This window comes from Python bivittatus, unplaced genomic scaffold (assembly GCF_059951505.1).
Source record: "Python bivittatus isolate LINGU-HERP-01145 unplaced genomic scaffold, Pbiv_v1 ctg000840_np1212, whole genome shotgun sequence".
In the NCBI taxonomy this organism is placed as follows: Eukaryota; Metazoa; Chordata; class Lepidosauria; order Squamata; family Pythonidae; genus Python; species Python bivittatus.
In genome coordinates this window covers 37,485,913-37,509,542 of record NW_028277113.1, presented here as the reverse complement: position 1 = coordinate 37,509,542, position 23,630 = coordinate 37,485,913, and the positions used below count along the sequence as shown (strand labels likewise).

The 23,630-nt window shown below is 35.3% G+C and overlaps 1 protein-coding gene across 5 annotated transcripts in view; it reads left to right on the top strand.

Moving 5' to 3' along the window:
• Window positions 1-21,060, top strand: part of KCTD1 (potassium channel tetramerization domain containing 1) — a 73,111-nt gene extending 52,051 nt beyond the window's left edge. For 2 of the 5 annotated variants that reach the window (XM_007422483.3, XM_007422476.3), the window contains 3 exons: window positions 4,906-5,050; window positions 14,604-14,909; window positions 19,441-21,060. In XM_007422483.3, coding sequence (XP_007422545.1) covers window positions 4,906-5,050; window positions 14,604-14,909; window positions 19,441-19,599 — 610 coding nt within the window. In that variant the 3' untranslated portion in view covers window positions 19,600-21,060. The other 3 variants (XM_025177713.2, XM_025177715.2, XM_088130565.1) reach the window with 3 other exon arrangements.
• Window positions 21,061-23,630: the final 2,570 nt, after the last annotated feature.

Here is a 23,630-nt window from a genome sequence, read left to right as displayed (position 1 = left end):
CAGGAATCAAGCATGTAGGAGGACTCCCAGGTTGCACACCAGTTCAATCTGGGGCAGTGCAACTCCACTCAGAACCATTAATGGAACATCCTCAGAGCTAGGACGTCCTAAAAAAACTACTTGGTCTTGCTGGAGTTGAGGTTAAGCTTATTTTTTCCCATCTAGGCTCTCACAACCTCCAGACACTAAGAAATAACGTTGATGGCATCATTTGGTCAGCCAGGACCTGATATGTACAGCTGAGTATCATTAGCATACTGATGACAACTGACCTTGTGCAGTTGGATAACTTCGCCCATTGCCATCATGGAGTGGGAAGAGGAGTGGAGCCTGTGGGAGCCAGCAAAACAGAGACTTAGGGCTAGATCTCCTGTCCCTCACCAACACCAACTCGAACTGATCCTGGAAGGAGGAGAGCCACCACAAGTCTGTGCACCCCACTCCTAACCCCCTGAGCCAGTCCAGAAGGATACTATGACTGATGGTATCAAAAGCCACTGAGAGATAAGGGATGCACACCTGCCACACACATTCACAGTTGTGATCAATGTTGTCTCAATATTACGCTCAAATCTGAAACCCGACTGAAAGGGTTCTAGATAATCTTTCTCCAGTGCCTGACAACTATGATAATGTCTTCACTTCAACAATGTATTTAACAAAGAGCCCCATGGAATTCTTAATTAGCATAGTATTTAAGTGTGGCCTGGATGGATACATAGTGAATACATATCTGTCTTGAAAATCATACTCAGAAAGTGCTCATCAACTGTTCCTCATCAAATTGGTGTGTTGAGCACTAGTCCACAAAGTTCAGTTCTGAAGCCTGTACTCTTCAACATTTGTATTAATGACCCTGGGTGAGGAGATAGAGGGAATGCTTATCAAATTTGCAGATTGCTCAAAATTAGATGGGATAATTAATACACCAGAACAGAAAAATAGAGCAATTGGCTGAGAATAACAAAATGAAATTTAACAGATAAATGCAAAGGTCTGCAACTGGGAAACAAATCAAAACCATAGATATAGAATGAGATTTAACTTGTTGAAAAGTTCTTGGAATACTAGTTGACTGAAAACTGAGTAAGAATCAATGGTTCAACATGGCTGCAAAAAAGTGCAATTTTAGGATGCAACTACAGAAACTATCTAGTTTCTGAATCACAGGAAGTAATTACTTTTGCGTTGGTCAGGTTGTATTTTGAATATTAAGTCTAGTTCTAGGTACCACACTTTTATAAAGGTTCAGACAAACTCAAATGGGTTCAGAGGAAGATGATCCTAAGAAGAGTGAAAACAGGGAATGAATAGCTTTGAAAAAGGGAGGATAGGATGGTACTCCATTTCTGAGAGGATATAATGCAGAAGTTAGTCAAGACATACCCTCTATTCATGTAGCGCAGGGTGCACTATCCCACAATGCAGGGAACATAATAATGGATTTGAAGTTCAGAAATTCAGATTATGTGGAGGAGAGGTGGTGAGTTCCACTTTGCTAAATGGCTCTTTCTACTTTATATGAATGGCATGTAGCTCTATTTCTATTTTATATGCAGCCAGATAAGTTTTTTTTGTTCTAAGTATCTGATGGCAGGCTAGGTGTGGAAAAGAAAATAGAAACTTTTTCAGACAAGGTAGAAGTATTCTTAGTCAGGAAGTAAACAGCTGAGACGTAGGCTTTCAACCAGCTAGGATGGATTTCACCATTTGGACATGTTTCTGGGTTCAGCTTTGGGCCTGAAGATTCAGATGGCACCTTTGTCCAAGTGAAGTTTGTGGATCAAGTAAGTCCATTCCTGATAATGTCAAACCTGGCTATCTGACACGTTTCAGTTAATCCAAACTGAATTAATGCAGGGTACTTTGGGTAAGGCTACTTTTCAGGTGTCCTCACAAAATGCCAGAGAATGCAGCTTTGAGAATGTTGTTTCATGTTGAAAAACAGGGCCATATTATACTGGTCCAGCAAGAGCTGAATTGGTTAGTAGTTTGTTTCAGGCTCAGTTCAAAGTGTGGGTTATGATCTTTAAAATCTTTAAAGGTTTAGGTTCAGGGTACTTAAGAACCACATTCTCCAACACTGGTCTGACCACTCTCTCAAAACTGATGTGTTCTTATGTGAGAGAGATCTGCTCGAGAGAGAAAGGGCCTGCTTCATGGCCACACCAAATGTGGGGAACACCGTATTCTTGGAAGCTAGGTTAGCACCCTCTCTGCTACTGTTTTGCCAGCAGGTCAAGACTCCCTCCCTCCCTCCCTCCCCCCCCTTTTTTAAAAGACATACTTTCTATAGGCAAACTTTTTAGGGACTCTTATCTGTTCGCTTTATAATTTTTATATATTCAATAGGTTATGTTTTCTGTAATTTTTTGTGTGTTTCAAGTTTTCTTTAAAATATAGTAAATTTTAAATGCTAAAAGCTGCCCTAAGTAATGCATATGCATTGAAGTCAATCAAATGTTGATGGAAATTTGAAAAAAAAAATTAGAGTTAATAATTTCATTATGTGATAGCTAGAGTTTATTATGGTCGCAGACCAGAGTTCTTATATTATGTGTACAGTAGCTGCTTTCTAAAATAAAACCAGTAACCAAACCAAAAAAGCACTTTTACTAAAAATGGTGTTTAGTAAAATCTTCCTAATTATTTAAATTGTATTTTAAATAATTAAATTGAATCTTTTAAATTGTGTTTTAAATAAAATCCACTCTACTTAGCATTAGCTTACTTTCTAGTTGTACACTTTTTAGCATGAAAATCAAAATAGATGTTCAGGAAGTTCAATAGAAGGTCAGTGATTCCACAAAGTAAAGACAGATGGTTTGAAAATACAGTCACTCGCTTTACATTTTCCACTACTTCTCCCTACTTTAGTTGATTACTACTGAAAATGGCCATAGAAATTGTCTGAAAAAAGCACACATACACACACATCAGAACATTGGATAATAAATATTGTGTTCTAAAGGTGAGGCAGCAGGTAATTAGTAGAAGCAGCAGCAACAGAGATATAGTGTATGTCCTTATGCTACTAAAACCTGTTGGATATTTATGGAAAACAAATGGATTCAAACATTTTATTTTTGCCCAAAATGTTATACGCTGACTTCAGGTAGTATCAACATGCAGATGGATGCTACTGAACCTACAAACACTTTTTGTGATGTTTACTGAATTTCCCATTTCAGTCTTTTTTCAAATGCATAACTAAAAATAAATAAATAAATAAATTTATTTTTAAAAAATGTGATGGTGACAAGCAGCAAACACCAGCTTGTGAATCATCTTTATTTCCAGGAATTCTCGTAGATTTCACATAGGCACCATAGCCATTTTTAGAGAAAAAAATGATGGGGGACTGTTTTTGTTTACAAATGTGTCCACATACTTAGCAAAAAGACAGAGGTAACCTATCCTGGGATGCTAGAGAACACAGCAGGGAACAACATAATCAGTTTGTTTTTTTGATTGACTTTGTAAACAAGGTAGTAATTCATGGCAATCAATTTCTTTGAATATAAATAACATGCTTTTGAAATAGCAAATGTTCCCCCTAAAAAGGCCATGAAACTCAAAAGTATAAAAAGGTGGTGATATTTGAATTAGGCTAAATTGTTTTAAGGTAACTTTGAATATTTTCTTATGAAGCAGCTATCATTGCTGATTATGGGCATGGGAGGGTAAAATCCTTCAGTGCATAAAAATGTGTCCCTTTTATGAGGCAGGAACCTAGTTTTTATAGCTGTTTAGTGAGGCATAATAGAAAACGGAGCCTAGAAAGCCTTTATTGTCCTTGACTTTTGGAACCAACAATTTTTCCACCTCTTATATTCTTTCTCAAATCTAGCAGTCAGAACTGTACACATTATTCAAGTTGCAGACATACCATAGATTTGTATAAAGGCATTTTAATTTTAAATCCCTTTCCTAATGCTGATTTTTAAAAATATTTAATCATTTTCCTAGTTATCATGGAATGTTGCTTTTTTCACAGCTACAGCTCACTAAACCAAAATCTTTATTGAGCTATTTACCGTGATCCTGATACCTTTTTATTTGTTAATTACAATTAAGTCAGACCTCAGCAGATTATATGTGAAGTTAAGTTCTTTTGCCCCAGTGTGCATCACTTTATATTTACTTAAATTGAACTACATTTATCATTTTCTTGAACATTCACCAATATATCAATATCCTCCACAATAACTTTTGTATTTTAACACTCTGAATGTTAGTATTAATCAGTGACTTGGCCAAACTCATCCATCCGTAAGTTAATATAATTTATAATAAGTTAAAAGCCACCAGTTCTATACTTGGGGGACTCCACTTCTTATTCCTTTCCACTGAGATTTGATTGATTGATTGATTGATTGATTATATGCCATCAAGTCGTTTTCAACTCCTAGCAACCACATAGATAGACATGTCCTGTTATGTTATGGCAATTTATTCAAGAGCTTTTGATTAGGAATTTTTTGGTCAAATTTGAAGATCATAATAAAAATAATTTCAGGTTTTAAATTATTGGATTATTTAGATGCAGAGAAGGCTATTATAATCTCTATGTTATAAGACATTTTAACCAAAGAAATGGGTAAGAGTCCTTATAACTGATAGGCCCTTCATCTAGTATTAGGGAATATTTTATAGTACAACCCTATGCATATGTCCCCAAAACAAAACCCTTACTTATCTTGATTGGTTTATTCCTAGATCAGCCTTAAAAAGCTATAGAAATGGAGGTGATATCCTTGTTGCTGTGTTTTCATTGTAACTAGCTGACTAGACAATGCAAAACTATGAAATAAAGCCATTAGAAGGATAGGATTTATTTCCTACTGATGGCTATGTGTGCTGATGGCAAATTTATGCTGGTCTTGATTTCTCTTTTATTTTCAGAATTGGGAGGCTATTTGATGGCACAGAGCCAATTGTTTTGGATAGCCTGAAGCAGCACTACTTCATCGACAGAGATGGCCAAATGTTCAGATATATTTTGAATTTTCTACGAACTTCAAAACTACTCATACCGGATGATTTCAAGGTGAAATTGTATTTATTGTCATAATCTTCACAATAATGGAAGGATTATGAGGCAATTGTTTGAGTAACACCAGTTAACAATTCAGTACACTTGGGAATAATTGCTTTGATTGGTTCTGGCAAAGAATAGATCAATAAAATGAATATTTGAAATTAGCAAAGCAAAATTCAGCTTCTAATCTGAGAAGTATGGTTGTATCAAATGTATACCTGATTTTGGGTGGCTGTGCCTCAACCCAAAAATGCCTGCTTTACAAGTCTTGGTCTGTCCACGAAATGAAACAGGGCTGTTTTTCTGTGTGCAGAATAAGATGGGATTGCTTAGTTTGGAGCACATTTTGTTTGGGGGTAGCGGAGAAAAATCCAGAATATTGGCAGCTGAGGAGAGGAAGGAAAAGGCAAAGGAAGACAAGGTGCTAAGAACATTGAGAGGGAGGAGGGGTGCTGCACTGGAACATTAGCAGCATGAGGAGGTGGAGGAAAGGCACTAGGAAGAGGGCAAACTAGTGGCATATGCTGTGCTGGGAACTGTGGAAGGGAGAGAGAGGGTGACATATGCCCCTGTCTGATCTGGATTTCATTTTGCCAAAAGCTGAAGCAACCAGAGCATTCTTGGTTTTGCTTCTGCCCAACCTGTGCTGGCCAAAACATTTCAGCAAAACTACTGGAAAGTGATGGTTTCTGGTTTTGAAGGAAAACCTTTTTCCCTCCTATTGTACCTTACACAAAAATTAAAAAATATATATCAAATTTACATAGTGAATGTAAAATACATTAATACTTCAAAATTAAAATGCATTAGATCTCTTGCCATCTCTTGATTGGCTGATTTCAAAAATGAAAGCTCATAAGCACTCATGTTACCCACTGCATGTTGTGATTGTATCTTTATAAGTGTATAAATTTAATAATCTACCCTAAATCCCCAAATGTCCTCAGTGATTATATCTTGCTGAACCATGTTTTCTTTGGAAGCTTATCAAGGATTTCAATGCCATTAATTATCAACAATTATTAGGATGCTGGATTTAGATCTAGAAAACTTAGGGTGATTTAGAACTGATCATTGTCTATGCCTAACCTACTTCACAAGGTAGTTAAGGGGGAAAATGTGTACCGCCTTGATCTTAAAGAGAATAGGTGGGATGTAATGCAATAAACAAAGACATGTTAGCAAATAACGAGGTGTACTTTACATAATTTTTGGTTCTTTCATGCCATTAATCATATAAAGTTTCTCTCCTATTTTGTCTGTGATTGTGAGACAGCAGGTTATGAAGAAGGTACAGTACTGTACAAAAGGTCTGGGCAGGTGTGAAAAAATGCTGTAAAGTAAGAATGCTTTCAAAAATACATATTGTAATTGTTTATGTTTATCAATTTATGAAATGCAAAGTGAGCAAACAGAAGAAAAATCTAAATCAAATCAATATTTGGTGTGACTACCCTTTGGGTTCAAACCAGCATCCATTCTTACACTTGCACACTTTGTACACTTGCACAAAGTCAGGGATCTTGTAGGATTAGAGTCAGGTGTATGATTAACCAATTATACCAAGCAGGTGCTAATGATCATCAATTTCATAGGTAGGTTGAAACACAGTCATTAACTGAAACAGAAACAGCTGTGTAGAAGGCTTAAAACTGGGTGAGGAACAGCCAAATCTGCTACTAAGGTGAGGTTGTGGAAGACAGTTTAATGTCACAGGTTATACACCATGGCAAGACTGAGCACAGCAGTAAGACACAAGGTAGTTAGACTGCATCAGCAAGGTCTCTCCCAGGCAAAAATTTCAAAACAGACTGGGCTTTCAAGATGTGCTGTTCAAGCTCTTTTGAAGAAGCACAAATGGGCCACGTTGAGGACTGTAGATGCAGTGGTTGGCCAAGGAAACAATGCAGCAGATGAAAGACATGTCATGCTTACTTCCCTTTGACATTGGAAGATGTCCAGCAGTGCCATCAGCACAGAACTGGCAGAAACCAGTGGGACCCAGGTATACCCATCTACTGTCTGGAGAAGTCTGGCCAGAAGTGGTCTTTATGGAAGAATTGCAGCCAAAAAGCCATACCTCTGACGTGGAACTGGAGTGCAGAAAAATGGCAGCAGCTGATGAGTCAAAATTTGAAATATTTGGCTGTAGCAGGAGGCAGTTTGTTTGCCCAAGGGCTGGAGAGTGGTACAGTAATGTCTGCAGGCAATGGTCCAGCATGGTGGAGGTTCCTTGCAAGTTTGGGGCTGCATTTCTGCAAATGGAGTTGGAGATTTGGTCAGGATCAATGGTGTCCTTAATGCTGAGAAATACAGGCAGATACTTATCCATCATGCCATACCATCAGGGAGGCCTGTGATTGGCCCCAAATTTATTCTGCAGCAGGACAACGACCCCAAACATACAGCCAATGTCATTAAGAACTATCTTCAGCATAAAGAAGAACAAGGAGTCCTGGAAGTGATGGTTTGGCTCCCACAGAGCCCTGATCTCAACATCATCGAATCTGTCTGGGATTATATGAAGAGATGGAAGAATTTGAGGTAGCCTACATCCACAGGAGATCTGTGGTTAGTTCTCCAAGTTGTTTGGAACAGCCTACCTGCTGAATTCCTTCAAAAACTGTATGCGAGTGTACCTAGAAGAATTGATGCTGTTTTGAAGGCAAAGGATGGTCACAGCAAATTTTGATTTGATTTGGATTTCTCTTCTGTTTGCTCACTTTGCATTTTGTAAATTGATAAACATAAACAATTACAATATACAGTGCTACCTCGGTTCACGAACTTAATTCATTCTGTGACTCTGGTCGCGACCCGAATCAAATTTTCCCATAAGGTTCAATGTAACCAATGTATCAATGGTTAATCCATTCTGAACCATATGTATTTTTTTTTTAAACCACAAAAATATGACACAAAGTACAGTATGACGAGAGAGAACGCTAACCTTGCTCAACGCGACTTCTGGTGTGGAGCGCAGGAAGGCGGGTGGGGAGGCAGTTATTGCTTGGAGGGAGAGTCCCCCTCCCTACAGGAAGCCACGACCACGTGTCACGGCAGGGAAAATGGCCGCGGATCCTGTTCGTCACCCGATCCGGCGTTCGTGAACGGAAGCAAAATTTTGCGAATGGTGCTGTTTGTGACCCGAATTGGTCATGAACAGAAGTGTTTGTGACCCGAGGTACCACTGTATATTTTTGAAAGCATTCTTACTTTACAGCATTTTTTCACACCTGCCTAAAACTTTTGCACAGTACTGTATTATTATTAAATTTACTTTCCCACAACTTTATCCAAACCTTCCAAATCTGTTCTTTTAATATTTTGGGCTTCAACTCCCACAATCCATTAGCAAGTACATTATTGATTGTACTGGCTCGAAATTAGAGAAGCAGAAATTCAACACACCTGAAGTGTACTTCAGATCTCTGTGGGCATTCACAGTCAGTAATCATATAAAGTGGAACTCTGTGGCTCTATCCTTTAGCCGTGCACTGGTCATGTTAGGTCTCATCCCACACTTCTCAATGCTTGAGTAGAATAGTAGACATCTATACCAAGAGAGTCCCTCCTTCACCTTTTTTGCTCTTGTTGTTGTGTATTATTTGCTTAGAAATTGTTAATTTTTAGTTGTTTTTAGCATTAATTTTAGAGTGATTTCAGATTGTTAAAAAAATGTTTCTTGTGAGGAGCATATACCTTTTTACCATTAAATGTAATGTATATTATAGCTGATCATAAACTGAAACATTGAGTGCTGACAATGTATTAGCAATGATCGTTATATGAAGAATTTCTAGCTAATCTCATATCTCCATTATTCAGAAGCAGTCCTTGATATGATCGAGAAGAACTTTTATGTGATTTACATTTCTTGTAGTCCAATTTTAATGCATATCCTTTATTTAAACCGTATATCTGTAGATTGTTTATCAATATGACCTATTTGAATACATATTATGATATATAATTCAGGAATCCATAATGTATGTATTTATATCCAACTTTTCTTTAGGGAGTTGAAGTTGGCATATCATTTTCTTTCCCCTTCCGTAGTTTAGCTTCACAGTTGTATGATTGAACAAGAATAATCAGATCTGAAGTCATTCATAAAGTGAACTACATGACTGAGTGGACACTAAATTCAAGTCTTCCCAAAGATGGAAAATTTATGGCCCTCCAGATCTCAAATTTATAGTTAAAATCCTAGAGTTTTTGAACTACCAAATCCAATCCTAAACTTAAAATTTCATTAAATTAGTTTAAATTAAATTCAACTGTCCAGCCTCTTCTTAAACACTGAGGAGGGAAAAAAATTGACTCCTGGCAACTGCCTGGACTAGTCCCTGCAGTTTTCTTGACAAGATTGTCGGAAGTGGATTAGTTTCTTCCAACATCTGAGAAAGAATGACTGGCTGAAGTCACCCAGCTGGCTTTGTGCCTAAGATGGGACTAGAACTCAGTTTCCTGGTTTCTAGCCTGGTGCCTTAACCAATACACCAAACTGGCTCTCCTCAATTAGTAATTTACTCTACTGTTAAACTCCACTTACTATCAGATTTTTTTAAAAAAATAACATTTAGCTTTATTTCTAGCTAGGACTTTTAAGTATCTCACATTTTGATATATAAAATAAAAATCTACTTTACTGGACCCCATAAGAATTTCATACTATTTCAAAAAATGTTATGCTATTTAAATGGGAATAATTTTAATTCATTCCTAAGAAATTTACCTTTTAATGTCAGTTAAATTCTAAGTATCTGGAATCTTTCAGGGTAGAACTTTGGATTCTTGGACTGTGGTGAAAAAGGTGATCGTGTACTTACAAAATGCTTCAATCCAAACTCTAAATATTGGATTGAATGCTTCAATCCCAGACTCTAAATATCGGCTTAGTGAAATTTGTCAACTCTCAGCCTTTGAAACACCTTTATATCAAAGGAGGAGCAAGATTAGACAATATGATTCTTTATGGGGTATATTCAATTCATTATTTAAAACTAGAATCACAACTTTGAAAAAATTGAAGAAAGTTACATAATTTTAATAGACTGAATATATGCATCTGCTTATGTATGTGTGTATTTAAATCACATCTATGTGTAATTAGATAAAATTTATGTGTTGAGGAGTTCAAATTTCTATTTTGTTTAGTCATTTAGTTTTTAATTTCCCCCCTTAAGGGTTTTTTTTCCTTTGTTTTTCCTTCTGTAGGTAATTTAATATAGGATTCTCTCTCTCTCTAAAGTTTCTCTTTAACATATAGCTTAGGTTTCTTTTTTGAACTATATAGTTGTTTAATAATAATGTATTTACATTGCTATATTGTCATTTAGTTTATATATAATCTTACAAGCTACGAATGGTTGTTTTAAAGATTTCTTAATTATAATGGTTCTGAAATTTAATAAAACTTTAAAAATAAATCTTTTAAAAATATAAATCCTAGTGTTTTTTGGAGAACTCTATTCTGTTTTATTATCTCTGACATTGGAATGCCATCAGAGTTAATCTTTTCCTGTTCCTTATTCAATCACATCTTTATAAGTTCTGCCCTAATGCAGTATTTCTTAGCATTAAAATGAAATTTGTTTGCATCAGATGGGGGAGGTACTGTGAAAAGAGGTGAAGAATTACAATATATTGTGCAATGTTTTTCTTCTTGTTGCTTAAGGGCTATATGTGTAAAAAGGAGGTTGTGTGCTCATGGTTAAAAAACAAATCCCAGGTTATTGAAACATCTGATCCTACTTCTTTACTCAGTAGGAAAGTTTAAAATGTATTTGATCGATGAAATGAGATCAAGTTCTAGCCACAGATCTAAACTCAGTGGTTACAGAATCCCTTAGTACTGATTTGCCCTTCATACCAATTCTTATGGCACTTGATCCTAAATGACAGTTGGCATCTGAAAAGAGCCTATTTGCAGATACATCCTTTTGAGATTGGCATCTGTTTTTTGTTTGTTGTTTGTTTTTACCTATCTCTAATGTTTTTCTTTCCTTGAGGCAGGTCAGTCATTTAAAAAGTAAATATATTCCCTTGTTAACAATTCGTGTTTATTTTCATTGTGGGCAAAGTAGAAATGAAACTACAGTTTCAGTATATGATGATGATGAAGTTGCTACTACTTCCATTTTGACAGATGAAATAATTAAAGCCACTTTTGAAAAGATATCTAATCTTCTGCAAGATTTCAATATTGGGATTAATGAGGGGATTTGTTTGGCAACTATTGGTCTTGTTAATATTTTAAAAGATTATAATTTTTTTTAAACTGGATATTAGAGATAATATAAACAAACATTATGCAATGGTTTCCTCAATATCCAAACTGTCACTTCTCATATTATTATTTTCTTCACTGTACTTATTTTCCTCATTTCTTTCTGTATTTTTTTTTAAATCTAGGGAAAATGGGTGATAACTGAGCATATAGTCCTCAGTATACTTTTCTGTGTTTTCCTTTTCTCTCTTTTTAGTCTGCTTCCCTGTCAGCCTCTTGGAGTTACATTCCTCATTTGCCTTTTTCATTGTGGTGGGTTGCTGCTGGAATCTGAAGCAGAAAAATATAGAGTCAAATTAATGCTTTGTAGTGTATGGGCCAAACTATCTAAACTTTGCTTTGAACATGATTTTAAAGTTATTTGCGTTTAAACTTTATTTTTTCCTGTTGTCACTTCTACCTCTACATACCCTTGCTTCACTTGTTTGAACCCTAGCTCTACCTCCTGATACCTCCACTCCTACTCAATTACTATAAATAATTGCTAAGTAAACAATATGGAAAGAGCATTAGTTGCACTTGCTGACCACCACTGGCAGAACTGGGATGGGGGTGGTGCCTCCATCATAGTTTTCCTTGATCTATCAATCACAGTATCCTGGACCGGCTGTGGGGATTGGGAGTGGGGGGCACCATTCTACGGTGATTCTCCTCCTTTCTCTGTGGTCAGTTCCAGCTGGTGTTGATGGGAGGTAACATCAACTCTTCGACCCTTCATTTTTGAGGTGCCACAGGGCTTAAAGCTCTCCTTTTGTATTGGTATCTACATGAAACTATTGGATGAGATTATCCATTGGTTTGAAATCTGGTATCCTCAGTATGCTGATGATATGCAATTCCACATTTCAACCTTGGGCTATCCAAGTGATACTGCTGAGGTTCTGTACCAGTGTAAGGAGTGTCTATAAGTCTAGAGGGGAGGAACAGACTATCTTGACAAGACCAAGTGGCCGTATATATATTTGGGCCTTCCACTTCTGGGAACTTCTGTCTTTAGTCTTCTTTAAATTTGTTTTATTACATTATTATAAGACATAAGTAATACATTATATTATTTTGATATGGTATTTATATAGTATTGACTGGAGATTATTAACACTAATGTTCCGATAACTTAGACCACTAAAGATAGAAAAAAAGAAAAAGTTATATTAGTGTTAATTATGATTTGAAATGTCGATGTTAATAAGAATAAGGTTGTTTAAATTTTACATCCAAAGCTAAATACAGCATTAATAAAAACTGCAAATTATATCAAAATATTTGTTGTACAATAAAGGTTTCTGTCTTAAGCTTGAATACTTAATACTAAGTCTCCACTGTATTTTTACTCATTATTGTTCGTCTACATTGAGAAAGAAAGAAAATAGACAAAGCAAAATAGGCAACCACAACAAAAAAAGAAAAAGAAGAAAAAAAGTGGGGGAAATGGCTGTTTGGTTTCTGTCTTTAGTCTTGGATGGGGTAGCACTTTCTCATTCAAGATTGGTGCAGAATTTGGGGATCATCTTGTAGAGCAGGTGGCAGCTGTGGCCAAGAGGGCCTTCACACAGATTCACTTAGTGAGCTAGATGCACCCATTCCTGGATCGGAAGGGCCTTCAAATAATAACATCCTAGTCATCTCACAAAGGAACTGTTGCAGTGTGCTGTGCATGAGGCTACCCTTGAAGACCACTTGGAAGCTACACCTGGTCCAGAGTGCAGCAGTGCAGGCAGTGATGGGCATGCCATGATATGCCCATGTGATGATGCCACAGCTCTGTGAGCTGCTCTGGTTACCACTGGCTTCCTGGTGCAATTCAAGATGCTAAACCTAGGACCACCTATCTCTGATAGTTTTTGCCTGTCTGGTAAAGTCAGGCAGACGGGGTGTGCTTCGAGTCCCTTAAAAATGTCATGTAAACTCAGATTTTGCATAACTCTACACAGCTTTACATTATGAACATGTAAGTTTAAGCATATGCTTTGAATAATACTGTACAGATTCTTAGAAATCAGAAATGTAGAGATGTTATTAAAAAAAGATAATAGATATAGTAGGTTGTTAAATAGAGATAATATATACCTTCTTGAGCAATAATCTTCGGATTATTACAACAGTATGGCTAAACAGTCTGCCTCAGAAGAGCATTACCTATTATACTGAAGTTTAGGTTTAGGTTCTTTGCAGTTTTCCAGTTGTGACATAACAAAGCACTTCGTGTTAAATGTGTAAAGTTTAATATGCACATACATCCACATGCATGCAGTACTGCTGCCAAACTGCTTAACATTTGAAACCACAAGTGTAGATCATAAAACTCAGTGTCAATTATTACATTTATTATGGATCTAAAACAAGTTGAATGACTAGTATTGGGAGCCTTTTTTTAAGATATATTAAACGTCTGATAGTATTTTCTAATTATCTGACAGCGCAATCCTGTTCACTTTTATCTGTGAGCATCATTAAATTCAGTGGACTGTATTGCCAGGTAGACCTGTATACATTTGTTTGTGAATAGCTTGCTTAGAATATCCCACGGAGGTACAGAAAAATATTTGCTGAGACAAAAAAAAAAAAAAAGCCATCAAGGGAATGTATGGTCCCAAAATGTAGTCTCATTTTTCACAAATTTATGGCAGCTATTAGCAATTACTTCACTTTAATGTTTTCAAACCGAGTCTCACAAGCTTGCTGTCCACAACCTATCTCTAAAGTTTCACATGTTCCTTAATGATCTAGACTAGAGAATAATTGTCAGCATTTATTATATTTGCTCACACTTGCTTTTCTGTGTATGCATGAAGTACAGAACTGTATGGAAGACCTGTAAAAATCCCCAGTAGTATACTGTGTGGACTCTTCACTCCAATCTCATATTTTATGATACATTTTCTCTTAATATGATAAAAAATGAAAATAAAATATATCTTCATATGATAAAACACAAAATATAGAAAAATCATATATATATATATATATATATATGTGTGTGTGTGTGTGTGTAACCTAATTCACTGCTGTGAGTAATAACATACCAAGTAAGCACTTTATTCATGAAAGAGAATAAAAACATAAAACACTACAGCAGCTTCCCTGTTTGTTTAAATGTGAAAATATCCATAAACTCTTACTAGTTGAAAAATGCAGATTTCTATTAATGTAGAGATCTCCATAAGCTGCTATTAGCCCTTAGCCTACTGCTGAAATAAATAACTGTTCACATACTACATAATGAGAAATATATTTTTCCCACTGTGGCACTGAACATTATGTATCTTTCAGGATTACAGTTTGTTATATGAAGAAGCAAAGTATTTTCAGCTTCAGCCCATGCTAGGGGAAATGGAAAGATGGAAACAGGATCGGGAGACAGGCCGGTTTTCAAAATCTTGTGAGTGCTTGGTTGTACGTGTTGCTCCGGATCTTGGAGAAAGAATTACTTTGAGTGGAGATAAGTCTTTAATAGAAGAGGTTTTCCCAGAAATTGGTGATGTGATGTGCAATTCAGTCAATGCAGGTTGGAATCATGACTCAACACACGTCATCAGATTTCCTTTAAATGGATATTGTCATCTCAATTCAGTTCAGGTATGTAATCAATGTATTAGGTTTTTCTTTTTCTTTTTTCTTTTAATCTATATTCATAATTAAAGTTTAACCAAATTTAAGCAGGAATAGCTCCCTTATATATTACACATTACAGAGCAAGGCAGATTTAGATATTTGGAATACAGCTTCTAGGAAGAGTTGAGACTAATTAAAAACAACGGATGAAAAGACTTGAACAGATATAAGCAAAAATCTCCAATGTTTAATATTAAATATTAAAAATATAGCATAAATATTTAGGTAGTGATTAGGGAAAGATAATCGAAAGGAAGGGGAGAATGTTACCAAAATTCCCCTTCACAAAGTTTTTACTTTACTTTCATCTTGCCTTTTGTATCTTTATTCTTTACTCTTTTGCAATCTTAAAGCTCATGCAATATAATTAAAAATGCATTAGTTTATGCACAAATAAATGGGTAAAACAGTATAATGGAGTTGTGAAGGGCCATTTGCACCATGAAGTGTAACCCCCTGCTCGGTGCAGAATTAAAAAATTGATGACATATGGATGTCTGACCTCCTCTTGAACACACTCAGTGAAAGGGACCCTATCATCTCTCTGAGTAATTTCATGTTAAACTGCCTTTCCTATTCTTTAACTATAAGTCAGAATCAGCTTTCCTGTAACTTAAATAGATTATTTCATGTCTTGCACTCTAGAACAAGAGAAAACAGGTCTTGATTTGCTGTGTGGCATTCTTTCAGGTATTCATATTCAGTTGCATTTCTCAAGGCTATAAATACCCTGTTCCTTCAATCTTTCTTCATAGGATTTCTAGTATCTGCTTTCCTTGCCATCTTTCTCCAAACCTGTTTGAGTCATGAACCTTTCTTAAAGTGTGTTGTCCAGAAACGGACACTGTACTCAAGGTAGAGCTTGACCAAACAGGATTTTTTTACAAGTAACATTACCAAGCCATGTATTCCCAATGCTGTCCATTTGAGTTTTGTTTCTTAACTGAAGTGTGTGTGTGTGTGTGCATTAGAGTTTTTTTTACCCCACCTTTATTATTATTATAAATAACTCAAGGCAGCAAACATACCTAATATTCCTTCCTCCTCCTATTTTCCCACAACAACAACCCTTGTGTGGTGAGTTGGGCTGAGAGAAAGTGACTGGCCCAAAGTCACCCAGCCGGCTTTTATGCCTAAGGCAGGACTGGAATTTACAGTCTCCTGGTTTCTAGCCTGGTGCCTTAATCACTAGACCAAACTGGCTCTCCAGTTTGGATATTGCACTTATCTCTATAAAATTTCATTCTGTTACTTTGATCCTATTTATTTAATTTATCAAGATTGTTTTGATTTTTTTCATGTCTTTTATAAAGCTTTAGCTATCCCATGAATATTTGTCATCTGCAATTTGATAAGCATCCCCTTCACCTCTTCATTTGTCATTAATACAAAAATAGCTGAAAAGTAGAGGATTCAGGGCTAAACTTTGTAGCGCTCTACTTGATAAATACCACTTTCCAATTTGATGAGGAACCACTGATGAACATGACTGAATACAGTTTTGAGCTTACCTGTGAATCCACTTAAATGTCATGCCATCTAGTTATACTTCGTTAATTTGCCGATCAACATTGTCACAAGATAGTTTGCTATGCTTTGCCGAATTCAAGATACTCTACAGAATTCTCAGTCTGTTAAGGAAGATACCTGTTTTGTTTGTTTGTTTTTAAGACAAGGTTAGTTTGGGAAGACTAGTTCTTGAAAACTTCATGCTAACTTTTGAACATTTCTCTTTTCTGTAACTTTTAACTTCCTTTACTAACCTTAGCTCATTCTGAGCTTTCACTTTCCTAACACTTGCTCTATGCTTCCTAGCCACCTGTTTATACTTTTCTTTTGTAACCTGGCCCTCTTTCATTTCCTATATATGGTCTTTTTTCTTAGCTTATTTTCAGAAGGAAATACAAAAGAATTATGAGGCCCATCATCGGTGCAATCTATTTAAATTAAATTTAATTAATATAAATTAATTTAATTTATGCTATCCATATTGCACAAGCATATCAAAAATTCAACCTTGCTTTCTCCTAAATAACCCTGTGCACCAAAAATGCTGTATTTGCTTAAACCAGTAGAAATGGAACTCAAATTCAGCATTACTGGGTTACCTAAATTCACTGCAGAATAATATCACAGAACCAAAGATTGCATCTGTGTTTTCTGACTTCTGCATAATCTCTTTTGTAGGCAATATTTTTCCCTCTATCCATTTTCTTGTTCAAGTGATGGAATGACTAGTTTAATCATTGAGCCAGTGAATACATGGGAGGAGCAAGGTCACACCTCCTGATCCTAATTATTTGCTCAATCAGTACAAATTTCAATTGGGTCCACACCTGTAATTCCACAGATTTCAAGGCTGAGAAAAGCTACATTAGGTAACTGAGCGCACAAATGCATCTAAGAACAGTTTTCAGAGTTCTTGAAAAACATACTAATACCATATTTTCTCCATCCTTGATAACATTTCCCTTTTATGACATAATGAAGGGCTATATAATTAAATGAACTGGTTCAGTGCAAACCTGTTCATAAAAATGAAATAGCTTAAGCAGTTTAGCATATAGAAAGCAAGCCATTGATTTACAGGAATTTCTGTAAATTCTCTAAACTCTAGGATGCAACATTATAAGATCTGTTTTGAACAATACCTGAGATTTCAAGAGTACATGCCACCTTTTTATTTTTACTATATTATTAATAATAATAATAATTTATTAAATTTATATGCCGCCTGAGTCCCAGCAACTCTGGGCAGTTTACCATTGTTAAAATATAAAACAAAGAACAATAGGAAAGAAACCCACAAAAACAGCACAAGACAAAAGAACAATGATGGAAAGAAAATAAACCCAGAAGGGAACAGAAAGGAAGAAAGGGGCATCAGTCATCCTCTCCAAAGGCCTGGATGATATTATCATTGTTGGCATTATTATTATTATTATTATTATTATTATTATTATTATTATTATTAATATATTATTACCCATACCACAGAGTGTAATTCACTTAAAGCAATCAAGAGGTGTCTGCTTCATTCCATACGAGCTGCCTGCAATCTGTGTAGAGTTAGTTCCTGTAATATATCTGTGACTTGATATTAGTTATATGTCACGTATAGCTATAATATAATATAATGAGTCTAAATAATTTTCTGTTAACAAAATTCACATCAGACTGATGTGCATCAAATCTGGAAAGACAGCTAGCACTTTCCCCTTTAAAACTATTTAGAACAAAGGCTGGCAGTTGCTAATACCTCAAATTTTAGATGATTATAATTTTTATAAATATTCCCATTCAGATATATGAGCATCTGTATTATTTATTTAGATAATATATACCTTTTAGAAACAGGACCTCAAAGTGGCTTACAACATAACATTAAAAACTAATAAACATATAATGAAATTGCAATATTTCAAGAGTAGATCTGCTTAGAAACTATTTCAGTATTTCAACCTATATGTCTATAACCATATCTGCACAAGCTCACCAGCTATACATGAATTAAAGCACTCCTGGCTATAGCATTGCAGCCATCTTCCCATCATGGACCAAAGCCAGTTAAAAGACCACCCCCAGATCACAGACAAAACCCTTCAAGGAGAAGATAGTCTCATTTAGATTATATGTACTGGTCTAAGATCAGCTTTTCTGCTGCCTTTCTATCTTGTATGGATTAAACTCTAGTGTATTTATTTGCTCAACAAGTATTCAGGCCTCTACATCCTTAGAGGTTAGCTGGAAAAAATAAATGTGTAACTAAGCATGTTCTGAAGATGGCCTGTTTCACTTAATGCTAAGCCCCCAAAAAACAGGCCACATTATAGGATGGCATGAAAATAGCAACTCCTTTGACTATTCCAGCCAGGCATAGGAGTCAGAGTGTTAGTTAGATCTTGTGGTATGGTATTATTTGTCTAGATTGGTTTGGCTTTTTGTATGTTATGTTTTGTTTTATATTGTATTGTTTTTAAATGTTGTAAGATAGGTGACTATTTAAATTGACAATAGTTATAGATATATTTGTGAAGTCAACCAATGTGTTTTTATTTTGTAATAAAGCAAAATGGGTTAAAATGGGTTTTAAGAAATCTGGTCTTAATATTAATTTGGCCAATTTTTCTTTGAATGCTTATGGTGAAAACCTTTTCCAAAATGGAGCTAAAAGTAGTCAAGTATCTCAAGAAAGCTAAAATTATTTATCAGTAAATTAGTGCTTACTGTAAAGTAAAAAAAATACTGCATGGTATATGTGAATACTTTGGTTAAAAATAAGGCTAAGGCATAATCACCCTATGTTTCTTATCTTCTGTTAGAATTCAGGGATGATCATACAGTCATAAGGATGATTATTGTATCATGCTTTGAGTACCAGCTGTAAAGAAGCATTTCAGAGATACATTTTAATGATGGAACTGGGATAAATTTATGATTGCTGAATTGCATTTTTGTACTTACTACAGCTTCTTGTATTTATTCTGTTTTGTAGGTACTTGAGAGATTGCAACAAAGAGGGTTTGAAATTGTTGGCTCATGTGGAGGAGGAGTGGACTCTTCCCAATTCAGTGAATATGTACTTAAGCGAGAACTCAGAAGGACATCTCGTTCATCATCTGTCATTCGAATAAAGCAAGAACCTCTGGACTAAGGACAATTTTTCTTATGCAACAAAAGGGGAACCTTTTTCATGTGCAGTTGGGACACCAAAACAGCTTTAGAATGAAAAGACATGTTTATATCAAATATAGAGACCATGCTTGCATTCAAATGGGAGCATTTGGAATAGTAATAATAACTTCAAGGTGTAAAATATGTATATGTGAAACGTTACATTTGCAAAAGAAAATAAACATGGGTAAGTGAGGTTGGTGTTGTAATGGCCATTAAGTCTCCTAGGCCTTAGTAAGGCCTGATTGACAGTGAAGAAGCCATTGCCATTACTGGAAGCTAACATCTCTTTTCCATTTTCCATTGTTAAATGGCAATCTGCTTTTCAGTGTATACACCTTGAATCAAGTTTACAGATGTCTGCTTTGGAGGTGACTTAACACAACTCCAGAAGAGTTTTCTTCATCCATTGCAAAAGAAAAGGTCATAAACAAGAATTTAAAATGTAGCTTGTACAGAAGTCATACACTTCTGTCCACCTGACAGATGTGAACATTTTTTTTCCCTCTCCCTCCCTCTCTCTCTAAAAAGGATCTAGAATTTATGATGTAGTAGAGTGGCCCTGGTTTGAGTCTAGTGAATTCAAAAGTGTTTTTTTTTTTTTCAACTTGATAATATATGAAGTACAATAAATTCTCTTAAAATGAACTGTTAAAATCAACACTGAACAACAAAATAATTTTTTTAAAAAAAATAGCCTTTAACTCACTTTGTTATGCATTTTATGCATTCACAGGCTGCAATACCATACACACTTACCTGAGAATCAGTCTTACTGATCTCAGTAGATATGTATAGAATTGCACTGTACGCAATGATGAATTCTGTTTGGAAAAAAAAATATGAAGGCATGAGGAAGTTAGTAAAAAAAAATAAGTGATATACTATAATCCATTGTAGCAAAAAAAAAAAAAAAACTGTTGCACCTTAGTGCTACTTTCTCTTCTTCACTGATTTTTTAGCCTTGTTTGAAAGATGGTTGTGTGGTAAAATCCCAAAGCTAGTCCTAGAATTTTGTAGAACTTTTTTTAAAGACTTGGTAAAACAATTAATTGGAGATTTACAGAACTACTTTAACTACGCCTAACATCTCTGCTTGGTATAGCTTCATCAGTGTTCCTAGATTTATCCTCTTTTTACATTCAATTTCTTTTCTTACAAAGTACGCTTCTGTTCTGCATTGTTTTGCCTTTCTCAAAAAGGGAAAGGTATTTCCCTACCACCATCACCATCAATTACTGGGACTTAATTCACTTTGTGTTGATTCAGTAATGAAGGAAGCCATTAGTAAACTGCTTCCATACTGTTGCCAAGAAAATTATGCGTTCATGAAGTTATCAGGAGTCAGGTTTAACTCAAAGGAGATGTGCATTTTTATTATTTTGGTATCTGTGAAGTCATCTATGCTTAATCTACAATTTTATTAAAATAAGAAATCCCATATTGTCTGGACTTGTAATAATGATTATTGGCTATTGATTCTTTTTCCCAGTATGACATGGGAAAATTACTGAGAAAATTTAACTTCATTAGTAGGCAAAATATGTACTGCATTATAATATTGGGATATATTGCAGTTGGGACTTCTGTTACTTTATCATCTTTTTTTTTTCTTTGCCTAGTTTTTACTGTGAAGTTTGAAAAAAATTGAATGTCTTTAAAAAAAATGGAAAAATGGGAGTATGAATAAATCTGTAAAGATAAAAAATTAGCGTACTGCTTCTTTTAAGTTGGTCTTAATAAGACTCTTATACTATCTGTTTTTAAGATCCTCTCCCCATGGACCAACACAGTTGCCCCTTTTTTGTCCAAGGTATGCTAATAGAATTGCCTTTCTTCCCCAAGTAATCCTAACTGTCTAAGTGGGTTTGGTCTACTCTCAGAAGAGATTGCAAATTATACTACAGAAGTCCCAAACTCTTCAGAAAATGATTTTGCTTGCCTACTCCCAACTATTACCGTATCCTTTCCCCCAAAGTATCTTTCTATATGCAATCTAACACTATTAACACTTTTGTTCTTTTTGGTGATACTTTATTGGGAAAAGTTTGAATACAGAGCTTCAAGTGGAAAGAATCCATCTAATATAGCTCCATATAGTGAAGGCTAAAGGCATTACCCTGAGGTTTTTTGAAATGTGAAATAACTTAATTACATACCTCCCTTAAGTACATACCAAGAAACAACTGAGAGATTAAATCCATAAAATATGTTGATGGGCAAAAACAATCTTGTGCTACCCCAGAAATGTAAGCTTGTAAAATTAAATATAGCCTCATTTATCCAATGTGATATGTATCATAAGCAGTTGAGGTAAAATGCTGGATAAGATGACAATAATATTAACATACAGTTTCATTGAGAAGGTAGACTGAATTTGTGGTTTCAAATCTGTAAATCTGGACAATAGCAGTAATACTGTATTGCTGTATTTTGGATTATTGTTAAATGCTTGCTTTTTTAAATGGAAATTAGTCTTAATGGATGTGCATTTTTATCTTATTTTGCACTATGGTAAAACAGAAGGAACAGAAAAGCTGGAAAAATCTACCTTTTTAGTCTTGGTCAGTAGAAAAATCTACAAACATATACGAAAAATAAAATTTAACAACACTATCTGTACTTACATTTAATATTATACACATTCCCCCCCATTTTTTAAAATAAATGGTCCAGACACTGAATTTTAAGAGTAAGATGATGAGGAAATGGCCTCTTGTTCTATATGTAGCATACTTTATAAGAGCTAATGGGCTTTACATGGTTAAAACTCTGGGTAGGATAATTGATAGAAAAATGACCGCACAGATGTTGTTGTTGAACATTGTTCTTCCCACTTATAAATGCTGCAGCTCAATATTACTGTCATTTTTGTGTTGCATTTGATGGGATATGGAGCCTTTGTTGGTAATTCATCATTCTTGTTCAGTTGTCTGAAATAGACATTGTATCTTGTTTCTTTCTAATTCTTTTAATAGATAAACATTTCTTCATTGAATGTTATTTTATGAATTTAATTACAGATTGTGGAGGACTGGAATGTCAGTGACATTGTACTTTAGATCAGTCATGGAATCTGAGGTTATGAGCTGAATAAACATGACGCAGGGGTAACAAAATGTAGACTTCTTGGTAAGACTGATTAGCTGTATACAAAGAAAGCAGAATCTTGAACAGTCTGTTAAATGTCATTTATTAAATCAGATTGGTAGATACGAGCAATAAATATATTAAATAAGAAAAAGTGAGCAGCTCTCTTTTTACAGGGTAATAATTTATGTAATACGTGGTGGTTGTAATTTAGCTTTTTTTTTTTTTAACTACATTTTATTGCACCGGTGGATGCTGAATTTTGCTCCAACTCATAAAAAATGGAACTTCAGCTGCCAAGATTATGCATTCTTTCAACATGATTAAGTGGTACCAAAGGGACTGCTGGGAACATATACTGGAAAGAACATACAATATGACCTTTCTCAGAATAATGTGGCTGGAGTTGCAAATGAAACAAATTTCTGAAGGCAAATTGATCATTGTTGCTTATATTGGTTTTGAATGCATTTTCACCAATACAAATACCTCTAATTCTTTGGTGTTCGATCTGATTATTTCTTAAAAGCATTCTTAGACCACCCAGTGTCTAACTTCTAGTTTTGAAATTTCTCTCAAAAATGAGCCTAATCAATAAAGTTGCAGAGATTTGTTTCTTATTTGATAACTCTTAACTGCAGTGGTGAACAGACACTTCCCCCAAACTGGTATGTAAAACAAGGGAAAGCATAATGTCAAAGATACAAAATAAGCTGCATGTTATTTAGCTTTGTCCCAGGCTGAAAGGCCACAGCAGCAGTGTGACCAAAAGTAGTGAGAAGTCTGGTAGGTAACGAACGGATGCTTCCCAACTTCAGTGCCACCAGGGAGAATAGCTTTTATAGAATCAATCACTGAGAAATGCTCCAAGTACTTAATGCAGAAATAGGAAAGGAATCAAGTTGAAACTAGACAGATGAA